The sequence below is a fragment of the Embiotoca jacksoni genome, unplaced genomic scaffold, assembly GCF_022577435.1.
Source record: "Embiotoca jacksoni isolate LCO1_2020_lvr unplaced genomic scaffold, fEmbJac1.0.p SCAF_127, whole genome shotgun sequence".
NCBI lineage: Eukaryota > Metazoa > Chordata > Actinopteri > Embiotocidae > Embiotoca > Embiotoca jacksoni.
In genome coordinates, this window is record NW_027185260.1 from 245,175 (window position 1) to 259,948 (window position 14,774).

General features: G+C 42.0%; 1 protein-coding gene across 1 annotated transcript in view; it reads right to left on the reverse strand.

Annotated features, from left to right (window-relative positions):
- Positions 1 to 7,040: 7,040 nt before the first annotated feature.
- The window catches only part of LOC138195822 (sickle tail protein homolog), a 35,812-nt gene continuing 28,078 nt past the window's right edge, over positions 7,041 to 14,774 (reverse strand). Inside the window, exons 3-6 of the mRNA XM_069145506.1 lie at positions 14,637 to 14,774; positions 12,150 to 12,348; positions 9,694 to 9,787; positions 7,041 to 7,181 (exon numbers count right to left, since the gene is read on the reverse strand). The exon at positions 14,637 to 14,774 is cut by the window's right edge and continues 61 nt beyond it. Coding sequence (XP_069001607.1) covers positions 7,041 to 7,181; positions 9,694 to 9,787; positions 12,150 to 12,348; positions 14,637 to 14,774 — 572 coding nt within the window. The remainder of the gene's footprint in view (positions 7,182 to 9,693; positions 9,788 to 12,149; positions 12,349 to 14,636) is intronic.

Consider the following 14,774-nt stretch of genomic DNA (forward strand, 5'->3'; position numbering starts at 1 on the left):
AGACATTTTATTGTTTTATTAAATGTCTTCTCATTTTGAATCTGATGCAGCATCACGTCTCTATATAGTTGTTCCAGGATCATGTTCACCACTGAGCTGCATCAACTCTTCTTTTAACAACACTCTGGAAACGTTGGGGAACTGAGGAGACCAGTTTCTGGAGTTTTGAAAGTGAAATGTGGTCCCATTCTTGCCTGATAGAGGATTTCAGCTGCTCAACAGTTCAGGGTCTCCTTTGTTGTATTGTTCATGTCCTGATGCTCCAGATGTTTTCAATGATTGACAGGTCTGGACTGCAGGAGGCCAGTTTATCAGTGGACTCTTCTACTAGAGAACCATGCTGTTGGAATACGTGCAGAATGTGGTTGGACGTTGTTCTGCTGAAATAAACAAGACCTTCCCTGAAAGAGACGTTGTCTGGATGGCAGCATATGTTGCTCCAAAACCTGAATATATCATTCAGCATTAATGCTTCCTTCCAGATGTTCAAGCTACCCATGCCACGTGCACTAATGCATCCTGTACCATCACAGATGCTGGCTTTAGAACTGAGCTGATAACAAGCTGGATGGTCCCTCTCCTCTTTAACCTGGAGGATGCAGCGTCCATGATTTCCAAACAGAATCTCAGATTGTGATCCATCAGACCTCAGGACAGTTGTCCACTTCACCTCAGTCCATCTTCAATGATCTCGGTCCAGAGAAGGCGGCGGCGTTTCTGGATCATGTTTCTATCTGGTTTCTTCTTTGGAGAGTTTTAACATCATTTGTGGACACAGCGATGAACTGTGTTCACAGACGATGGTTTTCACAAGTGTTCCTGAGCCCATGCAGTGATTTCCACTCCAGAATAGTGTGTTTTTAATGCAGTGCTGCCTGAGGGCCCGAAGATCACCACCATCCAATATTGGTTTCCAGCCTTGTCCCCTGTGTTCAGAGATTTCTCCAGATTCTCTGAATCTTTTAATGATATTATGAACCGTAGACGATGAAATCCACTAATTCTTTGTAGTTTTATGTTGAGGAACATTATTCTGAGATTGTTGAACTATTTTCCAACACAGTCTTTCAGAGTGGTGAACCTCTCCCCATCTTCACTGCTGAGAGACCCTGCCTGTCTGAAATTATTGATCATGCTACTGATCTGTTGTTGTTGTTTTTTTGTTTTTGTTTTTTTCTCACAACTTTTCCAGTATTTTGTTGGCTCTGTGCCAAGTTTTTAGAGACGTGGTGCTGGCAATTCTAAATGAGCAGATTTTTTCATAAAAACAATAACATTGTTGAATGATGGTGGAAGCACATAGACTTTGGTTTACTGCATCATTTACTGTAAAATCAACAGGTTTTCGTTTTACCTTAAATATAACACCTTTGGGATTATTTCTTTAAATGACATAAACAATGAATCAACTACCAAAAGGATAAATGTTCTCTTGCCTCTAATTAACTGACAGAGCATTTCCCCTGTACTGTAACACTGAAATCCAGAATCCATCAGAACATGTTCGGTAAAAAAGGTGCCATTAACTTGAGTCAAAAAAAATTGAAATTAATGTGTATTTAAAATGTTCAGTTGTTGAGGTTTCATTTAAAGTAACTTCACAGGTTCATTCTTACTCTACTCCTCAATTTTCAGATCTTCATCCTCCTAAATGTCTCAGGTCAGTTTTTATCCAACACAGGTAACAAATGATGGAACCGTTTCCCATCTGGCATCAAACTGTTCTTCTATGAAATGCTTTAAAAGGAACTTAAAAACATTTAACTGCTGCTTTGTAACTGTAACATCATTCATTATCAAACTCACATTTTTTGCATTTATATTGACAGACTGTTTTTGATGTTGCTGTCTTTTACATTTTGTTGTTATTTATTTCCATTATCTTTATATGGAAACATTATTTCTGAATATAAATGAGTGTTTTCTATAACTTTGTGAGTTTTTAGTTTTTATCCAGGTGGAGGCTCCAGGTTTTCTGCCTCTCCTTACACTGGATAGAATTTGTTATCTTTGTAAATTTTATGTGTTTTCAAATTTGTGCAAAATAAAAAAAAAAGAAAGGAAACAACAGTTATAATCTGTCTAAACACAGAACTACGCTACAATAACCTAAAAATATCCGTCAGAGTTATGAACCTGTTATCTCTTTAATCAAGAGATGTCTGCTGAGACGGTGGAGGAGGTTTGTACTAATGTGAAGAAGATTGGATCTCAACGAACTGCAGAGAAACAGAACTGTTGCTTCCAAACTAAAAATCCGTTTAATCTTTGAACTTTGGAGGAACAGAGTTCAGACACGTCCACAATCTGGACGTGGAAACATGAACGGAGGGCGATTCACAGGCCGGCTGGACCAATGCTCCGTTCACACCATGTTCCTGAGGACTAAACAGATCTCCGTTATCTGTCAGACTCGTGGGAGGAGAACAGCTTGTGTTTCTGACAGAATTTAACCCCCCACTGACAACAGGCTCCATAATCCCAGTAATGAACTGTAACTGGCAACACTGATAGTGAGTACCGGAGCAGTTTACAACGAGCATGAGAGCAGAGACACGTGATCAGGACCGCTCTCTGAACATCAAGCATGGACGTCCTACAGCAGCAGCTCACAGACATGCTGGGAGGCGGAGCTCTGGACGTCATGTGACCTAGGGTGGGGGTCGTCTCATACACAACCATCATGTTTACAGGTGTGCAGAGAAGCTGGTTTCATAAAGGGAAGAAAACTGTGTATACCAAGGTCCATGAATAAGTTGAAAGAGGACTTCTCTCCATGGAGGAGGAAGATAAACCTGATGAGGAGCTGGTCCAACCTTCATCTCTTCATCTTCACTTCCTGATTTCCTGGTGGTGGTGATCAGGTGATGGTGGTGGTGAAGAAGAGGAGGAGGAAGAGGAGGAGTTCATGGTGGTGGTGATCAGGTGATGGTGGTGGTGGTGATCAGGTGATGGAGGATGAGAAGGAGGAGGAGTTCCTGAGTTCCTGGTGTTGGTGAGGTGATGGTGGTGGTGGTGAGGAGGAGGAGGAGGAGGAGTTCCTGAGTTCCTGGTGTTGGTGAGCTGATGGTGGTGGTGAGGAGAAGGAGGAGGAGTGAGGAGTAGGAGGAGGAGTTCATCCACCACTCGTCCTCCTGATCACTCCTCCTCCTCTTCACTCCTCCTCACCAGGAAATGTCTCTCTGTTCCCAGAAATGTTTCCCAAACGTTGATGTTGTCTCTGAAAACCATCTCAGACGCACCAACACCAGGAACTCAGGAACTCCTCCTCCCCCTCCTCGCTCCTCCTCGCTCCTCCTCACCACCACCAGGAACTCAGGAAGTGACTATTGGGGAGAGAATCGGGCCGACCCTTCCTGACACCATCACTGATGTGATGTTAAGCACAGCAGCCCTGAAAGCAACTGTAGGACCAGATGTAAACTTGGAACATTTCTCTCCTGTTGAGCTCTCTGAGTTAACTAGAATTATTTCTTCATCTGGATCCTCTAGCTGTCTGTTAGATCTCATCCCAACTAAACTTGTTAAGGAAGTCTTCCCTTTAATTAATACTTCCATATTAGATCAGATCAACCTAGCTATTGTAACCGGGTATGTACCGCAGGATTTTAAAGTGGCTGTAATTAAACCTTTACTTAAAAAGACAACTCTTGATCAGCTGTTTTAGGAAACTACAGACCAATTTACAACCTGACGTTTATTTCTAAAATCCTTGAAAAAGTTGTTGCAAATCAACTTTTTGATCATTTACAAAGGAATGATCTGTTTGAAGATTTTCAGTCTTTAGAGTTCATCATAGCACAGAAACAGCTCTGGTGAAAGTTACTAACGACCTTTTATTAGCCTCAGATAATGGACTCGTCTCTTTACTTGTTCTTCTGGACCTCAGTGCTGCTTTTGATACGATTGATCATACGATCTTATTACAGAGATTAGAAGATGTTACGAGGATTAAAGGAACTGCATTAGACTGGTTCAAATCCTACTTATCAGATAGATTCCAGTTTGTCCATGTCAACAATGAGTCTTCCAGACAAACAAGAGTTAGTTATGGAGTTCCACAAGGCTCAGTGTTAGGCCCAATACTTTTTACTTTGTACATGCTTCCATTAGGAGATGTCATCAGGAAGCACTGCATCAACTTCCATTGTTATGCAGATGACACTCAGCTATATCTTTCTATAAAACCAGATGAAACTAATCAGTCAGTAAAACTTGAAGCCTGTCTAAAAGACATAAAGGCCTGATTGACCAAAAACTTCCTGCTTTGAAATTCAGACAAAACAGAAGTTCTTGTACTTGGTCCTAAACACCTCAGAAACTCTTTCTGTAATCACTTAGTTACTCTAGATGACGTTGTCTTGGCCTCCAGCAAAACTGTGAGGAACCTTGGAGTCATCTTTGATGAGGATTTGTCCTTTAGACACTGTATAAAGCAAATGTCCAGAACTGCCTTCTTTCATCTACGTAATATTAATAAAATCAGGAAAATCCTTCCTCAGCGTGACGCAGAAAAACTCATTCATGCGTTTGTTACTTCTAGACTAGATTATTGTAATTCCTTGTTGTTAGGATGTCCAAATTACTCATTAAAAACCTGCAGTTTTCAGACTCCTCCCCTGTGGAACCAGCTCCCAGTTTGTGTTGGAGTGGCAGAAACCCTCTCTAGCTTTAAGATTAGACTCAAAACGTTCCTTTTTGATAAAGCCTATAGTTAGGGCTGGCTCAGGTAGACCTGAACCAACCCTTAGTTATGCTGTTATAGGCCGAGGCTGCTGGAGGACCTCGTTACATGCTGAGCTTCTTTTCTTTCCTCCTACTCTTTAACTGACTCATACCTCACCATCTTCTTCTCTCCCATAGTTTCTTCTTATTATCTGTTGTCTCCATTCAGTTCCTTCACTCGTGTAGTTTCTGTTCTTTCTTTTCCAGATGTCCCGTCATGGAGCTGCATGTCTCTGCTCTGTGATTGTCGTCTCCACCAACAGTTCTTCTCTTCTATCTCTATGCTGTCCTTTTCTCTCTCTGCTCTCCTCTCACCCCAACCGGTCGAGGCAGATGCTCCGCCCACCTCTGAGCCTGGTTCTGTTAACAGATGCTCCGCCCACCTCTGAGTTTGGTTCTGTTAACAGATGCTCCGCCCACCTCTGATCCCAGTTCTGTTAACAGATGCTCCGCCCACCTCTGATCCCGGTTCTGTTAACAGATGCTCCGCCCACCTCTGAGTTTGGTTCTGTTAACAGATGCTCCGCCCACCTCTGATCCTGGTTCTGTTAACAGATGCTCCGCCCACCTCTGAGTCTGGTTCTGTTAACAGATGCTCCGCCCACCTCTGATCCTGGTTCTGTTGGAGGTTTCTTCCTGTTAAAGGGAGTTTTTCTTCCCTCTGTTGGAGGTTTTTCTCCCTTAAAGAGGAGTTTTTACCTCCTAGTTTATGTAGGAATTGTTGAATTGTTGAATTGTTGGTTTCTCTGTATAATATTGTAAAGTTCTGCTGTAAGGACGTTAATGTGTTAAGTGCCATGAAATAACCTGGGTTGTGATTTGGCGCTATATAAATAAAATTGAATTGAATTGAATTGAAGATGAAGAGATGAAGGTTGGACCAGCGCCTCATCAGGTTTATCTTCCTGCTTTGTGTACAGACCTCCTCACCACCACTCCTCCTCACTACTCCTCCTCTTCCTCACTACTCCTCCTCACTATTCCTCACCACTCCTCCTCATCACTCAGCACCATGACATGACGAGCAGCAGTCTTAGAATTTATGGATTCAGGCCACACTGTTAACGTCCGAAGACCACACCACGGCAACATCTTTGCACCAACTCAACGATATAACTTATTTATTAGATAAATCTGTGCCTAATAAAGAAGCAGCACAAAGAAGCTGAAACCTGGCTGTATTATTAGTATATAGTGTGCTTACATGAAGAGAAAACACTGTAATTTCTAATATAAACTGGAAGTTCAACCCTGAAGATGGCATCACTGGTATCTTATGGCGTGGTAATACAGTATATACACATACAGGAAACGTGGGTATGACATGCAAGAAAAAAATCAGCTGGCTGGAGTTGAAGCTCGGACGTTATGTGATATGTGCGCAACATTTGATGACTTAATAATCACCTACAGACTGCAGCACTGAGAGAAACAATGATAACTTTAGAACATCCTGATCTGGCTGTTCTAAACATTTTCTGTATATAAATGAATAAATATCTGAAAAATGGTTCTGATCCAGAAGTGTCTTCAGCTGCAATACCAGCGAGTGCCACTAGAGGTCGGCTCCAAAAAGCTTCCGGCTCCATAGACTCCCATTCAACTTCTCTCATCAAATCCAAAGTGAATAAAATGTGTCCATCAGTTATCTCGGTGTTGTTAGCTAAAGTCACTCCTTCTTATTAGTTTTCTGGAGGTCCATCTGAAAATAATCCCTCATTCATTAGAAAAGAAGATTCAAGAAGACCTGTTTTTTCAGCATTTTCTGCCACACATGGACGCAAGTCTCAGACTTGTTTCCATTTCGTTTTTCGGGTCCTTGACCCTGTCACGCCTGCATACTGCCCCTGCAGGTCATGTGTTTATAGCATCTTGCATATTCGTTGCATTAATTTCTGAGAAGGATGTGAACAACCAATGCCCCAAACAGACGCAGGACACGAGAGGCAGACACGCAGTTTAAAGCAGATTCACCCGCAACAATTTAATCTTCCTCCATCTCCACATGAGCTGAATAGTTCGACAAAATACAAGAACGTGGCTCTGGACTGTAAAATCTAATTTCTGCTGCAACTATTGCTGAGCAGGGCCTAAAAACTGACTTCCATCATCTCTCTGGAGCAGATGACTGACCAGGGCAGATAATATTTAAATGAGCCTCCACTGGGGACATAAAGCCAGTCTGATAGGGGCTTAAGTTAGACTGACTCTCTAACTCAGAATACCTCAAAAGGATCTCTGCTCTCGGAAGTTGGGTCTTTGCTGAAGCGTCTCCAATATGACCGATTAGCTCGGGGATGTGCTGTAATTACGGGTCATAACGGGGTGACATCTTTGTTGCTGATTGGCCCAGAGGTGATGGCGTCATTTATGGGGCCCGGCGTGTTGAGTGTGGCCCCGTTGAACCTGTCCGTCCTCATATTCCTCCTGTACACAGTCAGACAGCCACCTGCTGTCTGCACAGGGGTCACGTACTGAGCCGAGTCACCGCTCAGGGGAACGTATGCTGCTGTATGTTGAGCTCCTGCTGGTCCGTGTAACACTGCATTATTCATGCCACTTTAGTTTGACTTTGATCATCCTCTTCACTGACACATATTCCTTTATTGTGCCTTGCATTTCAAAGAAGTGTTTAATTTAAAGCACCCTCACACTGGAATGATTCACCCAACTCACTCAGATCTATTACTTCTTCCCATGGCTGCGGGACATCTTTACTTTTTTACCTCAAATATACTTGTTCTACTTTTTAACACATCCACCTGGGATGTACAAGCCAGTGCTTTCTGATATAAGTAGCTTGATCCACCTCGTGCAGTGATCCATACTAAAGCAATGAAGACAAAGACAAACAACAGTCCATTGTCAACGCAGAATCACAGCATAGCATGAAATAGACACGCCGGTCCACTATAGCAAAACGTGGGATAGCCACGTTATAGGCTGTCTAGGCGTGACAGTTACACGTTTTGTAAGTGTGAAACTTCGACACACGTAAACATCACGTGACGCGGGATCATGTGACCAAGGTCCCGCAGCAGAGGCCTTGGTACCAAGAACAAAGGTTATTGTTTTGGCAGTATTAGAAGGAATGAGCCGTGTCATTAGTCGCAGACTGCCATGTGGGACGATGAGGTTTGAATCCAGGAGGTGACAATGTTTCAGTAGGTTTCATTTTTGTCCACTACAGGAAAACATGTAATGTTCACGCCTTCACGCTTTACCTTGACACTGGGTTGAACTGACATACAATGCCTATAAAAAGTATTCACCCCCTTGGATGTTTCACCCTTTTGTTGCTTTCATACATGAAATCATGGTCAATATAATTTGGCTTTTTTGACAAATATTTGCAAAAAAACCCTCTAATATCAAAGTGAAAGCTGATTTTTACAAAATAATGTTAATTAATTTAAAATATATAAGGTAAAGTAAATGATTGCATAAATATTCCCCCCCTTCAGTCAGTATTTAGTAGATGCACCTTTGGCTGCGGTCACAGCACTGAGTCTGTGTGGATATGTCTCAATCAGGCCGTCACATCTGGACTCTGACATTTTCCTCGATTCTTGCTTGTAGAACAGCTGAAGCTTCGTCAGGTTGCTCGGGGATCGGCCGTGAACAGCTCTTTTCAAGTCCGGACACAAATTCTCGACTGGATTGAGATCTGGGCTTTGACTTGGCCGCTCCAGAACATTCACCTCGTTGTCTTTGAACCATTTCTGTGTATCTTTTGCTGGATGTTTGGGGTCGTCGTCTTGCTGGAAAATAAATCTCCCAAGTCGTAGTTCTCTTGCAGACTGAGTCAGATTATCCTCCAGGATTTGGGATATTTTTCTGCATTCATGTTCCCCTCTACCTTTACAAGCCTTCCAGGGCCTGCTGCTGAGAAGCCTCCCCAGAGCATGATGCTGCCACCACCATGCTTCACGGTGGAGATGGTGTTTGTGGTGATGTGCAGTGTTTGGTGTTCGCCAAACATAGTGTCTCGTTTGAAGGACAAAAAGCTCAATTTTTGTCTCATCAGACTAACGAACCGTCTTCAAATGACCTTGGAGTCTCCCACATGCCTTTGGGTGAATTCCAGGCCAGATTTCATGAGCTCTTTTCAACAGTGGCTTCCTCTTTGCCATCTCCCATACAGCTTCGACTGGAGAAGAACCCGGGCAACAGTTGTTGTATGTCCAGTCTGTGCCATCTGAGCCACTGAAGCTTTCACCTCCTCCAGAGTGGTCGTAGGTGTCTTGGTGTTCTCCCTCACCGGTCTTCTTCTCGCCCGGTCACTCAGTTTGTGAGGACGGCAGCTCTAAGCAGATTTAAACAAGAGCCATACTCCTTCCATTTCTTAATGATGGATTTAACTCTCTGGGATGTCCAGTGAGTTGGAAATATTTTTGTAGCCATCTCCTCACTTATACTTTTCAATGATCTTTTCTCTGAGTTGCTTGGAGTGCTCTTTTGTCTTCATATTGCAGTTGCAGCATGAATACTGATGAACCAGAGACTGGACCTCCCAGACAGGTGTTTTTATACTACAATCACTGGACACAAATCAACTGCACTCAGGTGATCTCCATTTCACTAATGTGACACTGCTGGAATCAACTTGCTGGACCTCTGTTGAATTAGGTCAGTCACTTTAAAGGGGGTGAATATTTATGCAAACACTTATTTTACACTATATATTTTTAATTAATTGACATTTGTTTGTATAAATCTGTTTTCACTTTGACATAAAAGAAGCTTTTTTTTGCAAATTCTTGTCAAAAAAGCCAAATTGTATTGACCATGATTTCATGTATAAAAGCAACAAAAGGGTGAAACATCCAAGGGGGTGAATACTTTTTATAGGCATTGTAATGCCTTGAAGTCTCATCCAGATATCATCAGTCATGTGAAACACAGTTGAAAGCAGTCAATCTTCTATCAAAACTACAGGCTTCAATAAAAAGCGTGAGGATGACCTACCCGTCCCTCTGTGCTGGTGGGCCTGGCGTGGCGGTTGAACACGTGTGCTGGGTCTTTATGATACGCCTTCAGACAGGAGTGGGGCGTGATGTTTCTACAAGCAAACACAATGCAAACAGTGACAGTTCAATGTGTGTGGAGTCACACAAACGGGACAAAACGGACGGAACATAATGCAGAATCATGTTTTAAAGACATGCAACAAATGATTTGAAATTTAGATTCAGTTCAGGTAAATTGAAATCACTAAGTTATCATCAGATATGTTCTTCATAAAGGGTCCATCTAGTGTATGCCGCAAGTACTTTAAATACAATTTTTAAAAGATCTCAAACTGTACTTACTATTGTCTTAAATTTTAGGTTTGACACAAGTTGTATGTTGTTAATTACCGGCCATTTAGCAAATGATGTCCAATATGCAGTTATTCATCTTTTCTGAACTGTTCAATATGAATGATATAAATATTCCTGCTGTGTGACCCTGATGAGATGCAGGATGTGAATCCCGGACAGTGGTGTTCGAGTCCTGTGCTTTACAGGCCAACGATTCACTATTCCAACCTCACTATTACAACCCTGTTTCCAAAAAAGTGGGGACACTGTGTATAATGTAAATAAAAACAGAATGCAATGATTTATAAATCCCATGAACCCATATTTTATTGCAAAGAGCACAAAGACAGCGCTGATAACAAGCTGGATGGTCCCTCTACTCTTTAACCTGGAGGATGCAGCGTCCATGATTTCCAATTGAAAAAAATTTGACACATTATCAAAATGAAAAATATGAGAAAGGAGACCCTGACTGATGAGCAATTAAAATTATATCTTAGGCAATAACAGGACCACATTTCACTTTCAAAAGTCCAGAAACTGGTCTCCTCAGTTCCCAAATGTTTCCAGAGTGTTGTTAAAAGAAGAGTTGACGCAGCTCAGTGGTGAACATCATCCTGGAACAACTTTATAGAGGCGTGATGCTGACATCAGATTCAAAATATGCAAATATTTTTATAAAACAAGAAAATGTCTCCATTTTAACATGTGATATGTTGTCTTTAGTCTATTTTCAATTAAATATTTGTTAATGTGATTTGTAAATCATTGCATTCTGTTTTTATTTAAATTTTTGGGGAAATGGAGTTGTAAATGTGTACGTTACAACAGTGAACTATTTTCTGCTGCTAGTGTACATCATGTTTAGCCGGTGGAGTCACAGAAGCTTTTAACTCTAAAGATCTGAATATTACGTGGAGGTAATATTATATATATTATAATATTATAATAGATCAAACACACACTGCAGTCGGGCTGACAAACAGCACATTTAAAGGCTGTGGAGGCAGCGGATGAGCAGCTGGGGTGGGGGTGGGGGTGGGGGTCTGTGACTGACAGAACATGATACAGAGAGTGACACCACCTCCACACACACACACACACACACACACACACACACACACACACACACACACACAGACACACAGAGAGAGGCTGGATAGGATAAAAACATTTGGAGTGAAACATGACGTTTGTGTGCTCCTCTGATGTTTAAACCTGAACAGTTTCTGGATGTGCGGACCAGAACCGACTGGACTCGCTGGTTCAGGTGACGTTCAGAGTCAGAAAAATGCATGTATTCAGGAGGGCTCAATATCGGACTCGAAGATAGCAACTGGTCACTTCAGTGAATATTGAATGTTGTTCCGAGGGAAGTTTTACAGATATGAGGACTGGATGGTGAGGAACCATAAGTTTCAAGATCAAACTATGATCATATCTGAAAGGTCTTTAGATTACTAAAGTTTCCTTGAGGAAAGATGAGCTTCATCATTCAGGGAGCTCTGGTATTTATCTTTAAAGAAATAAAAGTTGTGTAACAAGCTTTAATTCTTGATGTAGCCCCACAGCTAGTGCTCTGTAATGTCAGTGTAGCGTCTGAAGATGCAATATTTTAATTTTGTATTGAAGGAGACAGGCTGCCTCCAAACAGGATGAGTTCCTGTTGTGCTTTAATTTTTTTTAAATGAGATTTTCTGGGTGTCAGTCTCTTAAAGAAGAGGGAGGAGGTCGACTGCTGCACAAGAAGGAAGAAGAGTTTCTGTTGGAGAGAGCTGGACTTTTTCACTAGTTTTCTGATAGGATGGATAACGTTTTGATTTTACTCGGACAAGATTATACATAACTACTAAGAAAATAATAAGAAGTTAGTAAGAAACATCCAGGGAAGTTGTTAAAACTGATCATTAATTATTTTCAAAAGGCCAAAATCAAGAGTTTTAGACTTTTCCAACCTTCCTAAGTGTAACAACAAAATAAACCAACCTGCCTCTGAATGAACTTCAACACAGAATAACCTGACGTATATAGGGTTAGTGATGTGTGTGCCTACTGTATGTTAGGTTCTTCCTGTTCTGTGTTATAGTTTTCTGGGACAGACATGGTGTCCACCGTCCTCACCTGACGTCCTCCAGGTCATAGTAGACGTTGCGGCTGGTGTCTTTGATGTAAACGGCCATGTTGGGAGACTGCAGCATCTTCATGGTGAGCTGGTGGGGGAAGGCGGTGACGAACAACGTCCGCAGAGCGTCCAGACTGCTGATGTCGGTGGGAATCCTCACCTGCTTGGTGTCCTCCCCATACTGCAGGTACAGCACACCTGAGGCAGCGCACACAGACGTCAACACTGGCACACGGCATCTGACGTGAAAGTTTCACTCACAGAGATACTCTTATATTCAGATGCTGAAATCTGAATCTCTGCAGTGCAACTACAAACTAAAGCATGAAGCTTCACACAGATGTGACTCATTGCAGAGTCTTTGAGTGTGTTTGTAGATGAATCTGACAGCTTATTAATGTGCTGAGCTCTGAGGCAGTGAATGTAACGGCAGCACACATTTGGACATGTCATAGCAGGAGAAGCAAGTGAAACTGATTTATTCAACGATGGCTCAGGTCCATTAAGTATCCCAGCAAGCCAAAGAACCCGGTCTATGGAATCACATCTGTGTCCATATAATCAAGAAAAAAAACCTAACATAAATAACATTTTAAAAATGAATTAAACACTTGAACAAAACAAAAAGAAAAAGCCAAACTTTTAACTTTGAATCAAATTATTTGTGCGCCATCTTGCTAGTTCGGAGCGGTTTGGAGCAGGAAGTGACCATATTTGGACGAGCTGGGGGAGGAGCCAGCGGTGGATCTGACCAATCTGATCAGAAACCTGACGATACTACGTCCCGCCCACCGATAGCTGTAACCTGACTGCACCACAGGCCTGTCAATCAAACAGACACGCCCCCAAAAACAGGTCTTCTTGAATCTTCTTTTCTAATGAATGAGGGATTATTTTCAGATGGACCTCCAGAAAACTAATAAGAAGGAGTGACTTTAGCTAACAACACCGAGATAACTGATGGACACATTTTATTCACTTTGGATTTGATGAGAGAAGTTGAATGGGAGTCTATGGAGCCGGAGGCTTTTTGGAGCCGACCTCTAGTGGCACTCGCTGGTATTGCAGCTGAAGACACTTCTGGATCAGAACCATTTTACAGACCTGGAAGCACTTTTATATGCAGATATGCCCTCATTGGCTAATGGATTTTTGAGTGACAGCTTAGAAGAGTTGGGCTCAGACGTCCGTCCACTGTAAGGACACTTCTGGTGTTTTCAAAGTTACCACAGGTTACACAGTGAGAGACTCAGAAACAGTCTGGACCAGTTGTTCTGTTGAAATGCTATTAGCTTGTGTAGATCTAAATTAGAGTAACTATACTGACTGTAGCAAACAGTCAGGCTGTCTGTTGTCTGCAGAGTATACAGATGAGGTTATTGCTCCCTCATTAAGTTGTACGTATGTTTATCTCTCTGTTTATAAGATATCTGTGTTCCCATGAATCTCTGCGAGGACTGTCTCTCTTCACTCTGACAACATGATGACTGGAATCCACAGTTTCATAGTTTGTTGGCCAAAAAGGATGAAGAAGAGAACAAGTGTTTTTTCTATAGTTCAGGCAGGTCATTGTGGATGAAGATAAAATATTCTAAACTGAAACTAAGGTAATCAGGACTGAAGTTTCCACACATGATTCTGTCTGTTGTGGTTGCATCATTTCCGTCTCCTGACACTGCTACTGATGTGTTATCTGCTGCTGCTTGTTGTACAGCTCGTTCAAGACACAACTAAAGGAGGTTGCTCAGGTAAGCCTGAGTTAAATCAACATTTGAATTCAGTAAATTTAAGAAAACTGTTTAAAAAAGGGTTTAAAAAAAATCATAGATATATACGAAGTTTTGTTTGATCATATTGTTAGAGATTTGATTCCATACCAGCTCACCGAAATAGAATGTAGCTTGTTACCAGCAGCAGCAGGTGAAATCAGACGCAATTTATTCATGTTAACTCAGTGAGTAACTTGAGCGCAGGACAAAATCCAACCTGACTACTGTGTGTTTAAAGTGATTTCAGCAGCAGCTCTCCAAGTCTTCAGTGGGCTGCAGCTCTCATCTCAGTGTGTTCGATGTGTAATCGACATTAAGGTAAATGTAAGTGTTACAACAGAGTTGGAATGAGCAGATAGACAGAACATCAGGGCAAAAAAACCTTGATCCGATATTGTACTAAATGTCACCAAAACATCGCAGGCAGCATAATGGGATGAAAATGTTCAGGGACTTTATGCAGATGAAGTAATAAGTAAGTAATTAAACAAGATTCATTTAATGTAGAGGATTTTAGATTTAGTCTGATAATAACAGTACAGTCAGGGTGGACAGAGGGATATTCAGGAGAGAAACATCCTTTCATATGGCAGTTTTTTTTATATCCCAGTGCAGACCTGAGTGTGTGTGTGTGTGTGTGTGTGTGTGTGTGTGTGTGTGTGTGTGTGTGTGTGTGTGTGTGTGTGTGTGTGTGTGTGTGTGTGTGTGTGTACCAACCAAGCGGCTTCTCTCTGGTCTGACCACTGGAGCGGCCCACAGGTAGACTGGCTCTGGCCTTACAGCCTCTTGTAAAGGATCCTGATGGCTGCTGTCTGTCTCCATCAGACATGGTGTCTGAGGTCAGGGAGCTCTGGT